We start from the raw sequence: 18598 nt of genomic DNA on the forward strand, positions 1-18598 counted from the left end.
CTTCTCTCTGCACAAACTGGCTTCTCCTTCAGAACTACGCCATGTTGGCTGCCTCTCCTCTGCAATGCTAATTGCAGGATCTGAGCGAGAGAGTCCCCAGTCTGCCTTATTTTATAGTGTAGAAATTAAAGCCTTTAAGCCAGTAAACCTATAAGAAAGTCTCTGATACAAAGCCACTTATCTGAGGCCTAAATGGGATTCCTCATAAGAGTACACCACCCCACATCATGCAGCAGTCAAGGGTGTGAGGAAAAGCTTAGTGTTGAGAAGATCTTAGTATTAAAAGGGTGGAAAAGGCTTAGTCTTAAAACTAAGCCTTAGGGTATAAGGACCTTGCCTGCTTACAGCCTGTTTCTCACACCCAATGAAAACTATAAGTGAGCAAACATATACATCATATTTACAAACTTATTTGACCAACAACCACATTTAGCAATCTTTATTCCCAGGACCTAATACATAGTGAGGAATTCATAGGAATCAGTGCTAATTTCTCTCTAGGTAATTCTAAACACACAGCAGACATGTATGATTGCGATCTTTGTATATTATCTGACCACAAAAAGGCAAAGCTGTTGAGAGGAGGTTCACATGCTTTAAAAAAACATGGTTGTTTTTTAAGTTAACAAACTTGACTTATTTTGTCTAAAGCCATCATATCTCTACAGAGATGGGATATAAGCATTAAGTCAGGTTAAGACCTTTACTAAAACAGCCTCAGACCAGTTCAGATGCATGAAACATTTAACTGAAACCTCGGCGTTTGGCACTAATAGCACAGAAGAGGTGGCCTTGACCTAGATGATTCTGAGGGTGAGAATTACTGTCTACCTACTTCTACCATTAAGGAGCCATAACACTATCCAAGAAGGACATTACGATTTACATAGAACCTGTACCCAATGGCGTGCTTTCAGGACTGACTAATCACAAAGTGAACCCACAGAAAATGAAATCACCTTTGTTTAGAGTTACCTACCCAGATTCCAAATTACTTCCACCAAAAATAATAATTTTGGTTTGTGGATAATTATCCAGAGCTGATGCACCTAACAGAAGCTGGCGAACGGGCCTGACCACGGGACTGCCACAGGAAGGATGCGTGCTTTCCTGTTTGCTATGGCGGGAGCACGTGCCAGCAACCCACGTGAAACAGGAGCCAAAAATTTAAAGTTGGAAAGGATTGGCTGAACTTGATCATCACTTCCTCATTCAGCTACGAAACAGAGTCTTCTTTGAATTTTGGTTTATTATATTACTAAACAGTCTTCTTTGCATTAATATTATTTACATTTTTTCCTTGTAAAATAATGGTTTCCTGGAGTGCATCTATTTTTTTAAGACTCTTTAGAAACTTTTCTTTGAAATAGAGAAAGTCCTATGAGATTTTGCACTTCCTTTCAGAAATAAGTAACAATCTCTTGCATTAATTTCATATCTATTTTCTGAGTCCATAAACACCATAAAAGCAACTCCCCTTTTATGAATGAAAAAAATTGAGGTTAGAGTAGTTACATGACCAGATGATGAAAAGCATATATAGAATTAGGGAGCAGTCAGGATTAGCATGTCCTGACTCTTAAAGCTGCACTACTTCAGCTATATTTTAGCCTTATGGTACCACAAGTTAGGATGCAGGATAGGACAGACGGTTTACAACACTCAAGTTAGGATGCAGGATAGGACAGACAGTTTACAACACTCTGCCACAATTTTACTTAATAGATTGAACAGGACTAAATCACCTGGTGATGCTTTCTGAGTTTGTGACACATATTAGAGGTAATCTTGTCCTAGTTTTGGTACCTGCTACATGAGACAAGACTTCCACTTTTGTGTTATAAAGATCCCAGTGGGTATCAAATGCAGGTCACGGATCACCAAAGAGCTTTCAGGTTAGCAAGATAAACATCTACCTCAGTGAATTTCCAAACCCTGGAGGTGTTTAAACAAAATCACTTACCAACAGAGTGGCTGTGTAACTTAGCAATTATTCTGGGATACCTGAGAATGAACGGGGGCACTAGAGTAATTACTCCAGGAATATAGGTACAAATAGGAACTGTCAAAGAGAAATGAGGATTCATGATGATAATAAGTACTATTATGAATAGGTGGAATTCAAGCATCTGATAAGGGGTTGAACTCTATGAATAAGATTATTCCTTATTATGATGCCTTAAATATTCCCCAGTATCTAAGAAAATATTTTACACACTTTTAATTAATCCAATTGATTTACCAATGATAGTATGTGGATTTTTAGAATATTCCCTATTGTTACTGATATTTACTCATCTAGTAATGAGTTCAGGAGGGTGTTAAACAAAATAGAACACCATTTTTCTAGTATATTATCTTGTGATATTTCAGTTTCCTTTTCTTCCAGTAGATGGCACTGTACTCCACATAAAATGCTCTTGAGCTCATTCTCTGACCCACAAGTGCCAGTCAAAACCTTGGAAATATTAGTCTGCACTCACTACGAACTGGTGCTACTGGACAGGCTAATCAGGACACTAGTCCAATGCAACATGTCTCTGGGTCATTTTATTGGGAAAGGCCAGAGAGTTCAGGTAATTTGCTTGAGGCCACAGAGCAAGATATGAAGTCAACGACAGGACCTGGTTTTTCTAACTTCAAGTTCTATGCTTTCTTTATTTGTGTTTTCATTCATGGCATTCTCGGATTTACTCAAAGTAAAACAAACGCCTCTGTATAGCAGGAGCATAAAAGAGAAACGTCTTCCCATTTGCGTGTTGTGGATTCCACTCTTCCCTCTTGTAAGAGAGAGAGTTTGCTAGTATGGCCACAGAATGCTCTCCTGTAGGCTAACGGAGAAGATTAATGTCAGGCTTTTATCAACTTTCCCAAACCGAAAGTTACTTAATTTGTCTCAGAGAAAGAGAAAAGAGGAAAAAGGAATGAAGACTTATTCAGTGAGGAATTCTCACATACCGGGCAGACTCCTGACTATAAGGTACTAACCCAGAGTGACATAAATTTGTACCCACATATTTCCTTATTCTCTGTAGAGGTTATAACCAATTAGCTTATAAGCTCATTTTCATTAACAGTAAACTTTCCCCAAGTGGTGGTGGAAAGCAGTTCCTATGCTGTTTCATTCAGAGTGCAGCATTTTCTGAGGGCTGTGGGGCAGCCCCTAGGCAGCTTGTCTCCAAAAGCAGCATCTGTTCCTGATCACTGTCAGTAAGTCACAGAGCTGCCCCATCTGGTGAAAAGGGCCCTTTACTTTACCAGCACCACATACACACACAGAGATACACAGACAGGTAGATGTATATGCATAAATCTTTATGTATCTCTCTCTCTCTCTCTCTCTCTGTATATATATATATATATATATATATATATATATATATATATATATATATATATATACACACACACACACACACACACACACACAAATATACACAGACACATAAATATCTATACTACAGTACACTGTATGTAAAAATAAAATATTTTAATTGTTCCTTCCCCTAATCCAACCATCCTCTAGGTCAGGACACAGAAATAACCAAGAGTTTTTTAGGTTGGCATGTCAGTGACTCTCAATGTAAGCAAAGGATTGCAAATGCATGATGGCAGACACGGGGTGACTTGTGGTCACTGAAGTGACAGTATCACTAAGCACTGGTACTGAAAGAATGGTAGCCAGCAGAAGACTGCCAACCTAACTCAACAAGTTTTTTAGTTTTCCCCTGAGCATAAAGTCTATTACCACCTCCAACCTCATTGTGTTCCCTAATCTAAATAAACTTCTTTGGTGAAAAAAAGTCAATATACAAATAAGTACATTGTCCTGAAGATAAACTGGGCATTCACACCCTCAGGAATGGAACATTCTGAGAATACCTCTGCATGACAAACTCAAGATGACAAAGGAACTTTCTGAAAATTTATCGCAAGAATACATTTCAGAAAAAAAAAATCTAAAACATTAAATAAAGCCATGTAAGTTTTCTAAATATTTTTTTAGTCTAATATTGACACTATTCATCAAAAGAAATGAATAGAAATAATATCAACATAAATATAGAATTTAAGGATTATTTAAACTAATTCAGAAAAAATGATCTCAAAATTATATTAGAGATCCTTTATAGTGACATATGGAACTTGCACCAAAGAAAACGTTATGCACTTAGCTTTTTTAAAATTACTTTTTCCTTCTCCTCCCCCAAATTTTTGTATCATACTATTGAAACATTTTCTATTCTGTTTATATTCACAAAGCCATGAAGAAATTTAAATTATAATCACAGAGCTTTATATTAGATAGCTAACATTTTTCAGGAATAGAACATATTTATCTATTTGAAATTTTTTGTCGTTGTTGTCATCATTAAACATTTTTTCCCAAACAATGGGGCAGTAGTAGCTGCAACATTCAAGATGCCCTAAATTACATGCTTAAAATATCCCAAATTGTACTCTAAAATATCTAGAATCACTCCTAAGAAATCTAAAATCAAACTCCTAAAATATTCAAAACTACAGAACCATTTTTAATCATAAAAATATTAAAACATTAGTCATAGCATTTGCAAGCTGAGTTATTCTTGAATTATAAGACTATTAGAAATAAAGTCCCTAAATCAAACCCCCCTCATAAAAACACTGACACAGTGCTTGCTTTGGCAGTACATATACTAAAATTAGAATGATATAAAGATTAGCATGGCCCCTGTGCAAGGATGACCTGCAAATTCATGTACAATCACAGGGTTGTACATCTGAAACTAATATAATAGTGTACATCAACCGTAACTTTAAAATATAAAGAATATTCTTATAAACATGGGTATGGCCAGAGCAGTGGTGGCACAGTGGAGAGATAGAGTGTCGACTTGGGGCGCTGAGGTCCCAAATTTAAAACCCTGAGGTCACCGCTTGAGCGCAGGCTCCCCAGCTTGAAGGCAAGGTCACCAGCTTGAGCATGAGATCATAGATATGACTCCATGGTCACTGGCTTGAGCCCGAGGTCACTGGCTCGGCTTGAGACTCCCTGGTCTAGAAGGAATCAATGAACAACTAAAAAGTGATGCAACTATGAGTTGACGCTTCTCATCTTTCTCCATTCCTCGCTCTCTCTCTCTCTCTCTCTCTCTCTAGCATGCCCAGGCTAAAAAACACTGATACGAAACAAATTCTACTTTCAGAACAAATGTCGAGGCTCAGCAAAATTTAAAAATTAATCAGAATGTGGGACATTCTCATTTGGCATATTTTTGCCTTGGCCGCTACCTGGAAAAAGAAAATATCTTTGTTTAGCTGGGGAAGCAACCAGCCCATCTAAGCATATCTTCAAAGCACACCATTTAAGATGCTATTTCTGTCTACATGAAAGGATTAGGGAAACACTTTATTTTAATAAATTTATTAAAAGGAAATTACATTGCATGATACTGTGCTAAGCACTAGGAAGAAAAGTAATGATGCCCGCATGGATCTTTTGGTTTATTCAAAAAGATATGACATATATTCAATATATGAATTATAGCATAGGGCATATGACAACCATCAATAGTATAAAGTGTCAAAATTTTGGAAGCTCTAGTTAACAGTTCAATCTGGGAATATCAAGAAGCCTTTATATAAAAATGCAACTTGAGCTACATAAACTAATTGAAGAAAATGTAGATAGATGGTAGGGTACTCCACCCAGGAAAACTTTCATAAAGGTGTGGAGGTGGAAAAAGTAGAGTATCTGTAGAAAAAAGAGTCATGATGTTAAAATTCAACATATTCAGAAGGGAGTAGTGAGAAAACAGCCTACTGAATTTTGGGGAGAAGAAAATAAGGTGTCCCAATCTCCAGGCTTGGTAGTTTGGACTTGCGTAATTTATTGTTGAATTGCTGTCCAAACAAAATTGGTTTTGGTTGTTTGTTTGTTTGTTTTTAGTATCAAAGATAGTGCCACAAACAGAGGGCAATCAGATTAATCTCAGGATGACAGGTAAACAGAGAATACGGGGTTAAGGAAAGAAGTGAATAGAAAATGAAAGAAGCCAGTATGTGCCAGGCACTGATCCTAACAACAATTCAGTTATAAAACATTTTTATAGATAAGAAAACAGGCAGTTCAACAAGAGCTAGTGGACCTGAAACAGAAAGCTGATTGATGGAAATTAATCAGGCTTAGGTACCTGGGAGGGAAACATGCTGCTGGAAGGTGATGAGAGTAAGGAAAATTGAGGGGCCTTGTAAGTACAAATGTAGTAGAAATGACTAATGCAGAAGCCAAGTCAAATATGAAGAAAAATGTAGCGACCTGAAAAGCAGTCATGAATTAGACTTAATAGGGAGGATGAAGAACAAATTCAACTAAGAAAGAGAGTGGATAAGTTAGATGTCAAGAAGGTTGTGTTCAAAGATGGACCCTAAGATCTCAGTAGCAGGTCAGCTTTCAGTGATGAAGTACCACCATCCTGGTAGACAGGGGAAGTAGAATATAGATGTAGGTCTCGAGAGTTAATGAAACAGAAGAAAAGTCAGCTTAGGGTAGCATGTGGAAAAGGCTACAATAATTATGGTGGTTGACAGGATAGAGAGGAAAACCATGATTCTAATACTGAAGTCACTGAAGTTAAAAAAAATCTAAAGAATGCAGAAGGGTGATGGCAGAGAAGATGGCAATATAAACATAAGAGCGGTACATCCAGGGAGAAATTTTGGAGTATTGGTAATGAAAGTATTGTTACCTGTAATATTCAGTGAAGAATTAAGAAAAATAATGACTTTTTTTTAACTTACTTTGAGGAAAGAAATAAGAGAAGTTGTCTTTATTACCCTCTAGTCATATCCATTATCATAATTATTTTAAAATCATGGTAATGGTAGTATGCTATTATTTCAAGAATTAAAGATGAGCCCTGGCTAGTTGGCCCAGCAGTAGAGCGTTGGCCTGGCGTGTGGAAGTCCCAGGTTCAATTCCCAGCCAGGTTACAAAGGAGAAGCATCCATCTGCTTCTCCATCCTTCCCCCCCCCCCTTTCTCTCTATCTCTCTCTTCCCCTCCTGCAGCCAAGGCTCCATTGGAGCAAAGTTTGCCCGGGCGCTGAGGATGGCTCTATGGCCTCTGCCTCAAGTGCTAGTATGGCTCCTGTTACAAGCAACGCCCCAAATGGGCAGAGCATCGCCCCCTGGTGGGCATGGCTGGTGGATCCTGGTTAGGCGCATACGGGAGTCTGTCTCTCTACTCTCTCCCACTTCTCACTTCAGAAAAATACAACAACAAAAAAAGTTTAATTTAAAAAGAATTAAAGATGATAGCATTGTCTAACTTACAAGAACCCAGAAGAGGCATGCCTCAGGTCAAGTGGAAGCCCACCCAAGACGGGTACAGGTTTTCAGCTTCCTAAATATGGTGCAGTATATGATCTCCAAGACTATTTTTAATACAAAATAAGTGGCAAAATGCAATTTACATTTAATGAGAATTTAATACACAACATTAAGTAATATTTTTGCTAATGCTGTACTTCAATGATTTTCATGTATAATAATTTAAGTTATATGTAACCTTGGTGATAAATTTTAAGATTAAGGTTACATGGAATGAGTTTGTTCTAAAACTACACTGTAAGAATGCAATAACCAATATGTTGCTCATTAATTCTTTTGCTCTACATACACATACAAACACACACACACTATACTAAGGTCAAAACAGCTCAAATTTCTAAAACAGGATTTCTGATTACAAATGGGCAGTTGACAGTGAAAGGTAGAACAAGAGCAAGCTCACAACTCATGTAACTTTCCATTTGAAAATGAAATGGAAAATTACACTTGATTTTATTCCATTTTTCCAAATTTTATATACGTATTAAAGATTATTAGTCTCATAAATCACATCCTCACATCTTGCTAGGTCAAAATTTAATTTTATATGTCTAGTAAACTTATCCACATTTTTAGTAAGTTAATTAAATTACTCAGTGGTGTAAAAAATATGCTTGTTTCAAAGATAGATTTATTCGTCTTGATAAATAGAAAAAACATTACATTTTAAGAGTAGTTAGTAACTTCTGCAAATTCAAATTCAAGAAAATAGCTTAGAAGAAAAGAGTAATTTGGGAAGAAAGAGAAAGGGTTTTCTTATAGGTCACTGGCTTGCTTTTCTAAGTTTCACTTACAAAGTCAGTATAACTTATGACTGTTCCTCTGAAAAAGGCTATTTTTTAAAAACCTATTAAATGACTTAACAAATACTGTGAAATTTATAGTATTAATATTAAAACATTGTTAGAAAAAATTTATTACCTTTCCTTTTAGCATTTATTTTTTTAATAGATAACCAAACTGAGGGATGAATAAAAGTGTTCTGTCAAAGAAAAAAAATCAAGAAATAACAACAGAGGGTTTTAATGTCAGAAAGGAAGTCACGGTATTTCATCAGCTCTGTCATACCTGCCGTGAACAGTTGTAGATTTGATAATATCCCCAGGAAGAACCACTGAGAGTTCGATGTCTTTATCTATCATGCTTTCTTTCTGTTCCGGGGCAAAAGCGGAGGATTCTACAGAGTCATCAGCTGAAGGGGCATCAAGGTTTTTGGTCTCGGCTGGAGGAACTGGTGCCTTGGCTTTTGGTTTTCTTCTGAAATAAAAACAAAAGATACATAATAAAATATATATATATTTAAAATAATTTCCAAATATAACCTACTTTAACAAATATACAAAATGTTTGCATATGTTTTTCCACATCTAGAAAAAGTGTACCAAATGTTAACTATTAGTTTAATAAGAATAACAAAATTAAGGAACATCTTTTGCCTTTTTATCCGGAAATTAATTTTGTTCTCAACAATATGCCTATATTATTTGGTAATAAAAACATGATAACAAAGAGATTTGATATTTGCCTCCATTAAGTTCAATTAATTGTGCTCCTAAAGCAAAGCAAAAGTATAGCAAAATAGTGAGATTAGCTATAAAAATCCTTACTATTTCAAGATGGAGATCAGGATCTCATTCCCATACTTCATAATAGATCTTCACTTTGTGCCTTCCACTCCATTTGTTTCCAGTCTAGTGTCTTCTATCTCTCCATTCAGATAAACCCTACCTACCCTTCAAAGTCTAGCTGAAACTACTTTCTTCCTCCAACCCTTTACATAGTCTCTCCTTATAGAGAACATATAACAGACTCCATAAATATAACATTTTTTTTCTGAGTACCAGTTTCATCTCTCTGCCTGCATTTATTACTCCTTACAAGAAAAAAAGCATGTTGTATTTCCCACTCCACTTAGCAATGAACAATAAACTGTGATTGGTTATGTGATATATTTCTGTTTCAATGTAAAATGTTAGAAATAATTATTCGAGTAAATATATTTCAATGTCACTTACTAGGACAACCCTTTAACAGATTTATAACAGAAAAAGGTAGCAGTCATCCTGAAAAAATTCACATTGGCCAATTCAATAATTTGATGGGTTAAAAAATAAAATATAAAAAAATATATAAAATAATTAATGATGTACACTTTTACAAGTTAAGAGTTTTAGAAAGTGTTACCTTTCTAAAAGGCTGATTGTTTTTGGAAGAACAAATACTACTGCTTTCCATTAAAAAAATACAAAATTTATAACCTTCCTCTCATATTTTTGAGACAAAAATAAAAATCAAACAAGTAAAAGGGGTTCTTTGTAAGTAACAACATAACATTGAGCTCTTCAGTATTTTCGAAATTTAAGGTCTCATAAAGCCAACCATCTTTATGTACTCTTTATCATAAAAACAAACAAACAAAAAAACATAAGCGAAGTTCTTACATTTATAATAATTTTCTAAAATAATAGGCCTTTAATTTTAAGGACTATAATTGCAAAGATATATTGAACTTTAGAAAAGATTTCTTTTACAATAATGACAAAAATAAATATTTAAAAGTGTTACAATAAATATAACAAGTTTGTAAAATCTATATGAAGAAAAACTTTAACCAATTTCAAAACATTTTTAAGGGACAGAATTTGATCACCCATGCATTCAACAAACATTTATCCTGTAACAGACAATCATGTGGCCGATTCAGCTAAACACTGAGGATACAAAGACAATCTGACTCAGATTCTACCCCAAAGGGTTTGAGCCTCAGAAGGACTAGCAGATATATACGAAGTTATAACAAAGTTTGATGATTGCTCTAATACGGTGTGTGAACAGTACAGCTAAAGCTCATAGGAAGAGAAACTTTCTTAGGAATCCAGAAATGTTTTACAGATGGGAACCATGATTTGAGTTATGGGGAATGAATAAAAACACAGGATAAGATAAGAAACAATTGATATTTCAAACACAGGAAAGCAAATGGAGCCATGATAGAAAGTGGTACTTCTTAGAATTGAAAAAGTTTGGTAAAATCCCAGAGAGAAGTCAAAAGAGAAGAAGAATTAGTGAGTTAATTTAAATGCTTTTATAAATAAGAGAATTCGGTAAATAGGCTTGGTACAAAGCTAACAGGCTAAAGGCAACAGCCTATGCAAACACAAGTAAAAGGAAGTCAGAAAGTATAATGAAAGGGGGGAAAAGGACTTCTTTTACAATAGCAACAAAATAAATTTTTAAAAATTGTTACACCCTGGCCGGTTGGCTCAGCGGTAGAGCGTCGGCCTAGCGTGCGGAGGACCCGGGTTCGATTCCCGGCCAGGGCACACAGGAGAAGCGCCCATTTGCTTCTCCACCCCTCTGCCGCGCTTTCCTCTCTGTCTCTCTCTTCCCCTTCCGCAGCCAAGGCTCCATTGGAGCAAAGATGGCCCGGGCGCTGGGGATGGCTCTGTGGCCTCTGCCTCAGGCGCTAGAGTGGCTCTGGTCGCAACATGGCGACGCCCAGGATGGGCAGAGCATCGCCCCCTGGTGGGCAGAGCGTCGCCCCATGGTGGGCGTGCCGGGTGGATCCCGGTCGGGCGCATGCGGGAGTCTGTCTGACTGTCTCTCCCTGTTTCCAGCTTCAGAAAAATTAAAAAAAAAAAAAAAATTGTTACAATAAATATAACAAGTATTTCATAAAATCTCCATGAAGAAAATCTTTAACAGCAAATACTCAGCTTCTTCTTTTCCACTCCAGATTTGAAACTTTGACACCTACTTTACATCTTGAATCTTCCCAGCTTCTCCTAACCAAATCTTTTACTCTCCAAGTCTTCTCATCCCAGGAAATTACAATCCTTTCCATTGCTTGGGCCAAAAATTGCCTCTCTCATATATACACAATGCGGTCCATCAATAAATTCTGCCAGCTCTACACTCTATCATAGATCCCGAATCCGCCAACAGTCTTGTTCACCAAACATCTCTGTTCAAGCTGCTAACTGGTCTCCCTGCTTCAAGTGTTGTTACATTCTGTTATCCATGTCCTAGCCAAGCCGTTGGAGTGATCTTTTCAAAATACGTCATATCGCTGCCTTCTTCTCACACCTTCCAAGGTCTTCCAGACTTTATCCAGAATAATATCTAGAATTTTTAATGTGTCCTCCCTGACCTCTAGCCTCTCTAGTCTTCTCTCCACCTTCTCCCTAAACTCACTGCATTTCAATCTTAGGACTTTTGCCTTTTTCTTGAAAATACCTAGAACATTCCTGATTCAGGGCCCTCTATACAGGGTCTCCCCCTGAAGTTAACACCTATATTTCTCTGCTTTACTTTTGTCCTTAGGGCGTATCAGCAACTAATACCCTGGTTTTATCTGCTTCCATTAAAGAGTAATTAATTCCATGGGAGTAGGAACCTGTCTCCACTGCCATGTGTCACAGGTGTTTGCAAATGTATAGACTCTCAGAAACAATGCCTGCCACAGAGCAAGCACTTAGGCATATAATTTGCAGAGGAAAAAAGTTCTTACCATCAAGGAAGAAAATGAATTTTGTATCAGGATTACCTGTGTTGGATTTTTTAAATATTAATTACATTTTATTTTTTAAAAGGTAAGTATTAAAAAACATATAATGGATTTATTAGCAAGGTGTAACTAGGACCTTCAGGGCTTTAAGAAGTTTCACAAGGAAGGCCACTTCAGTTGCCCCAGGCAGGGAGGTAAAACAGCAGGAACAGCTTTGTCCCCAGTGACCTTGGCTTTCAAAAGGCCTGGCAGTGAAGGGAGGTCTTACAGGTACCTCCTGGTGCCACCATTATCTTCCTATAGCCTGCTTTCTTGTTCCAGGCACCTTCCCATCCTCAAATGTTGCTCGTACTGGTCTCCATTTGAATGCCCTCCCCATCCTCTCCGCCTTTACAAATCTTATCTATCCTTCAAGGTCCATATTGAGTCACAATTTCTTAGAATGTCTTCTTTCCTGTCCACTGAAAACTCCAGTGAACTCCTCTGACTCACAGTTTTAATGTTTTGGGTATGTGAGACTGTCTTATTGCCTAAGGTTCTTTGAGTCGGTGGTGAAAACCTATCTCTAATTACTGAAGATAATAAGCCTACTTTAAAAAGCAGGAAAAAGCACTAATTGAAATATTATTTAAATAGAACTTTTATTAAACACATCTTTTTATTTTATTGATTGATTTTAGAGAGAAAGGGGAAGAAGAGAGGGAAGGAGGAAGTGGGAGGAAGAGAGAGGGAGAGAGAGGGGAGGAGGGAGAGAGAGAGGGAGGGAGGGAGAGAGAGAGAGGAAGGGAAGGAGGGAGAGGGAGAGAGAGGCATTTATTTGTTGTTCCCCTTAGTTGTGCATTCATTGGTTGCTTCTCATATGTGCCCTGACTGGGGATTCAACCTGCAACCTTGTCATTTCAGGACACTGACTGAAGTAACCGACTGAGCTAACCAGCCAGGGCTATTAAGAACATCTTAATGTTCCCTAGCATTACTTCAAATAATAAAGTATTTGTTACCTTTGGTCCTGAAAATTGGAAAGCATGTGTGAATCAGACCAAGATCCTTTCACAATGAAATAGAAGTCACATAGGGAAGATATAATTAAATAATGAATACAAAGCAAAAAATGGCTAATCTTGAAAATTCAGAACAATGAAAGCAAGATGAAACTAGTTTGGGGGGTGGGAGGAGGCAGGTATCAGGATATATTTCAAAGAGAAGAAATGTGTGACTCAGTTCTCGAAAAAAAAGTAGAATTTAGACAAGCAGAGCCCTGTGGGATCAATTACATGTTGGTTCCCAATTGTGATCCATTCATATGAAAGTTAGGAATGTGTCTGTCTGGTTAAAGTTTGCTGACTACATAGCATAGACTAGTGAAACAATACCAGGTAGAGACTTGGATTTGGCCTGAATCCTATGTAACTTTAAGACTTTGTTAACTTATTTGATGTTTTTTTTCATCAGCAAAGATTTTAACATACCTTTGACCTACTCATATCTCTCCCAATGTTCTTATTTTTTTATTTGGTTGAGATACTTTGAAGCAATAACAATATTAAACTAAATGTCACCCAAAGTCAAATATACAGTGAAAATAACCAAAGGTTATAACCTAATCTAAGTTTCAGAAATCTTGGTATGGTAAAACAATAACAACAAAAAAAACCTACATCCACATGCAGTAACAATTATAATTTACTAGTTTTCATTTTATTTTTAAATCACAGTAACTGACATCGACATTCCCACACAAAACAAGAATGTTTTAGCAGTTCTCTGACTCAAGGGATTTTCACATAAACTCTTCTTCACCAGTGGCCTAGATTGACTATCAGTTTCTACATCTCAGAGGCTCCTAACTTTAACAGTAAACAATAGCTAATTTCACAGAAGGCAGGTGAGGAGGAGGTTATGCCGAAAAGATATTTAAGACAGAACTTTCTCTAGGTCAGAACAGAAATTCATTAATCAAGCCTTGAAAACAACCAGCCACAGTAAATTATTGCTTAAGTAAATCATTGCTTTATCTACTAAAATTATCTCAATATCATACTCAATATTCATAATGAAAATGAAGGCACCTTTTCACAATATACATTAATATATTTAAAATATCAAAAACAATTATGATGCAGAATTCAGTTGGCATCCTGCTATTATTACTGACTGGTCTTATCATTTGATTTATTATACAAAACACTCCAAAATCATTTGTCCATGGTAATTATTATTCCATCCCTGTCAATATTAACACCTTTACAGAAATTAAAAGAATAAAGTAATACAAATCTACTCAAATGCCTCTTCTTAGTTTGGAAAAAAATAGAAAGCTTTAATTCGTATATGAGGTATACTTACATCCTTAATAAGCTACTAGAGTCCAATAGGGTCTCACATGTCTACTATATTTATATAGTATTCTCAGAGATTCACACAAAGAAGTTCTACACAAAAATACAGCTTCAATGTTAGCAATAAAATATAAGAATGGAATTGCAAGTCTTAAAATAGGCATTTTATGTATATTTTAATGGCCCAAATGAAATTTAACAGCCCCCTTCTCTCAGTATTGACGACTAGTAAACAGAATCGCCTTGTGATGACTGTTGAGGCAGTTCTTCAAAACAATTGACATGGTCTGATGGCCCCTAACCTATGCATTTCAACTGTAAAGACCAATTTTCAATATAATTTTTTAGTCTCTCTCTTCTCTTTCTCAGTTTAACGAAACAAAAGAAAATTTTGTTAAATAAAAATTTTCCCCAATGGTGGGCATAATATTGTGTTATGTGCTAGAGCAGGGGTAGCCAACCTTTTTATACCTACTGCCCACTTTTGTATCTCTGTAGTCGTAAAATTTTCTAACTGCCCACCGGTTCCACAGTAATGGTGATTTATAAAGTAGGGAAGTAACTTTACTTCATAAAATTTATAAAGCAGAGCTACAGCAAGTTAAAGCATATAATAATAATTACTTACCAAGTACTTTATGTCGTATTTTCGCTAAATTTGGCAGAATAAATCTTTATAGAACAACTTACTATAGTTAAATCTATCTTTTTATTTATACTTTGGTTGCTCCGCTACCACCCACCATGAAAGCTGGAACGCCCAATAGTGGGCAGTAGGGACCAGGTTGACTACCACTATGCTAGAGGGAATGCAATTAAGAACAGAAGGTCTCTTTTTTTGGATGAGCCTACAGTCAATTCAGGGTGAATATATCGAGTGACTTTAAAAGATAAGCAATAATGAAAGAAAACAAAGAGAGACCCAAGGCATTATATGACTCTTGACAGACATTTCTCTTGTCAAGGTCTCCAATGACCTATGTGTGTCCAAATCTAACAGACAATTACCTGTCTAATCTTGGTTACATTTGAGTAAGTTCCTAAGTTCTGATAAGGACACATTTAACAGCTGCCCAAGCCCTCTGTTTGGGATTCTCTTCCATCTACTTCTCTGTGTGACAACACAGTTTATTCCTTCTTCACTGCCATTCCTCAGTCTCCAATGCCCTCTTACCTTTATGTAATTTCTAAATGTTCTGTGGCTCTAAATACCATCTACAAGTTAATGACTCTAAAATTCACATCTCCAACCCTGACCTGTTTACTGAATTCTGACTTATCTGCCCAATAATTTCATTTGGTCATCTCCATTTGGATGTCCCATAGGTATCTTATAACCAAAACTCTTGACTCTCCTCTTCACTCCTAATGTCTATTCACATCCAAACCTCCGCCCATTAACCTTCCCCATCTCTGCAAATGACATGACACTAACCACCCTCTTAACTTGAGCAAAAGTTTTAGTCATATTTTGTTTCCTCTTTAGCCCTATCTCTTAGTTCCAATGCATTATCAAGTCCTGTGAACTATCCTGATTCGGTGTACTTCTCACCAGCTCCTATGCTACCACCCTGGGAATTAAGACACAATCTCTAGCTTCAATAGCCTCCTGACTCTTCTTTTCTGTAGCAGTTGGAGTGATCCTTTAAACATGTAAATCAGATTACATCACATTTCTGATCCTTTACTACAGTAGTTTTCACCTTTTTATACTTGGGGACCAGTAAAAAAAGGAGAATTATTTCAGGGATCACTAAAGCAGAAATCACTCTGAGCATAAGCAAATTCAACCAAGATCATTGGGTCTATAATATTCACACAACATCAGAGTGGTTAACTCTCTCACAGACCAGCACAAAATTTCTGGCAGCTGGTCGCAGACTGGTAGTTAAAAAACACTGCTTTATTGGTCTCCTAGTACAGTAGAAATAAAACTCAAATTCCTTTGCCTGGTGTTATCAAAGTGTGATTTCAGAGCAGAACCTTGGAAACATGTTAGAAATGCAACTTCTCAGGCCCTGGCCCGTTGGCTCAGTGGTAGAATGTCAGCCCAGCATGTGGAAGTCCTGGGTTCAATTCCCGGCCAGAGCACACAGGAGAAGCGCCCATCTGCTTCTCCACCCTCCCCCCCCTTCTTTCTCTCTGTCTCTCTCTTCCCCTCCCACAGCCAAGGCTCCATTGGAGCAAAGTTGGCCTGGGCACTGAAGATGGCTCCATTACCCCACCTCAGGTGCTAGAATGGCTCCGGTTGCAATGGAGCAACCGCCCAGATGGGCAGAGCATCACCCCCTGGTGGGCTTGCCAGGTGGATCCTGGTCTGCCACATGCAGAAATCTGTCTCTCTGCCTCCCCACTTCAGAAAAATACAAAAAAAAAAAATGCAAACACCCAGATCTACATAATCAAAAACACTAGGGGTAGTGCCCAGGAATCCACATTTGACAACTCTCCAAGTGATTCTGATATGTACTCAAGTCTAAGAAACTACTAGCATCTGCCAACCTCTGAACTTCCCTCTTATTACTATTTCAGCCCTCTGCGTATTTCATATTGGTTTCCTTCACCTTCTTCAAATAGACCCAGTCCTCCCACAGCTGAAGGACTTGCACAGCTCTTCCCTTTGTCCAAAATGCTCCTCACCACAGATCTTCAAATTGCCTGCTCCTTGAGCTTATTCAGAGTTCAGATCAAATATTTCTTCCTCAGAGAGATATTTTCTAACCACTCAAAAGAGGTGCAACCCATCTCAGCATATGCTTCACATAATCCTATTTCATCTTTCTCATATTTATCATTCATTATCTGATACCATCCTTGTTATTTATTTACTTGTTTATAACTTAGTCTTAGCCTCTAGAATAAAAATCCTTTAAGTATTGGGATTTTAATGTCTCATTCTCTGCTGGCACCTAGAACGTTAACAGGCACAATTTAGGGTGCTCTATATGTGTTTGTTGACTTAACTGAAGAAAGAAGAAAGGGAGGGTTATATCAGTTCCATGAAAATGTAGGATTGTAAGAGCATGGGTTGCTGAGTATCAAACACTTTTGTAATACAAATTATTTTGTGACTAATCAGAGGAATAAGAAGTACAAAAAGACCCACATGGGTAAAAGCATTTAATCCTCAGGAGGTTTCTAAATCCTCTGCCTATTGGAGGGGGGGGGGGGTGGATGGGACTAGAAATTAAACTGGAACAGACTAATTTCTAGAGTGGAAAAAAACCTCATTCATTTTTCCCAGATGTTCAGTAACTTTCCTGAGGTCACGTAACCAATCTGTGAATCAGAATTCAGATGTCCTGGCTGCAGCTGTCCTTATCCATTGAGAATCACGATTAATAGGAGGAAAGAATCACCTAATTCTGTGTTACATTTTCATTTTTAAAAATGGAACTTATGCCCTTGCCAGATAGCTTGGTTGGTTAGAGCGCCATCCTGGTATACAAAGTCTGCTGGTTCAATCCCCAGTCAGGGCACATACAGAAACAGATTAATATTTGTCTCTCTCTCCCCCCATTCCTCTTTCTCTTAAAAAAGAAAAAAAAATAATAAATATTTTAATAGATTTAATAAAAAATAAAAATGGAACTCATCTTTCAGGTACATTTGATGTAATGCACCTAATAAAGAAGCAGCAGGTCTTCTGCACATCACACTAAACACTTATAAAATGCTAGTGCCTTCATGTCCCCAAAATTAGTTTCAAAGTTCCAATAAGGACATACACATAGCTGTCATACGATTTTACCTTGAATGATGACTATTTGTGGAAAATTGTCCTAAGTATTTGACATGTACTACCTCATCCTCACAGCACTGTGTAAGGTAGGTACTACCATCTCTATGTTCCAGATGAGGACACTGAGGCACAGTGAGGCTAAAGAATATAGTTATGAGATAGAATGGAGATTCAAACCTAAATTGTCAGATGAAGTGTCTTCACTATTACAGCTTCTTTGAGAGCTGAAGCACTCTTACAAAATAAACAACAAAGCATGAATACTCAAAGCCAGATGATAGAGGAGAAAACAAATTAGCAGTTATTGAACATCTGCTAAGCACTTCGCAGGTGCTTTTTTTCTGCGTTTAATTTCATGAGGCATACGTCATTGCCATTTAACTGGGGTTCACAAAGTTTAAGACATTTTTCCCAAAGCACACAGAACTTGGTACCAAACCCTCCCATAACCTTAACAAGAGCCATCTGAATAATACCCGACAGTATTTCAATAGGAATGCTGATACCAAATGTGCAAACGGCCCAATCATACCAACACAGGCTACTGCTTCTCCAGGTGGAGTTTTGGAAATAATGTATTAGAAATCAAAAAGCTTGACAGTGTTCTAACTGGCCACTAGTGTTACCTTACATTAAT

At 37.2% G+C, this 18598-nt stretch overlaps 1 protein-coding gene and 1 non-coding gene across 11 annotated transcripts in view; one reads left to right on the plus strand and one right to left on the minus strand.

Moving 5' to 3' along the window:
• COBLL1 (cordon-bleu WH2 repeat protein like 1) overlaps positions 1–18598 on the minus strand; it is a 183246-nt gene that overhangs the window by 69947 nt on the left and 94701 nt on the right. For all 10 annotated transcript variants that reach the window (XM_066345022.1, XM_066345024.1, XM_066345017.1 and 7 more), the window contains one exon: positions 8442–8630. In XM_066345022.1, the coding sequence (XP_066201119.1) occupies positions 8442–8630 (189 nt within the window). The remainder of the gene's footprint in view (positions 1–8441; positions 8631–18598) is intronic.
• On the plus strand, positions 4656–4759 carry LOC136379227 (U6 spliceosomal RNA). The gene has a single exon (XR_010746718.1). It is a non-coding gene; the product is annotated as a U6 spliceosomal RNA (small nuclear RNA).

The sequence above is a fragment of the Saccopteryx leptura genome, chromosome 7, assembly GCF_036850995.1.
Source record: "Saccopteryx leptura isolate mSacLep1 chromosome 7, mSacLep1_pri_phased_curated, whole genome shotgun sequence".
NCBI classification, from domain to species: domain Eukaryota; kingdom Metazoa; phylum Chordata; class Mammalia; order Chiroptera; family Emballonuridae; genus Saccopteryx; species Saccopteryx leptura.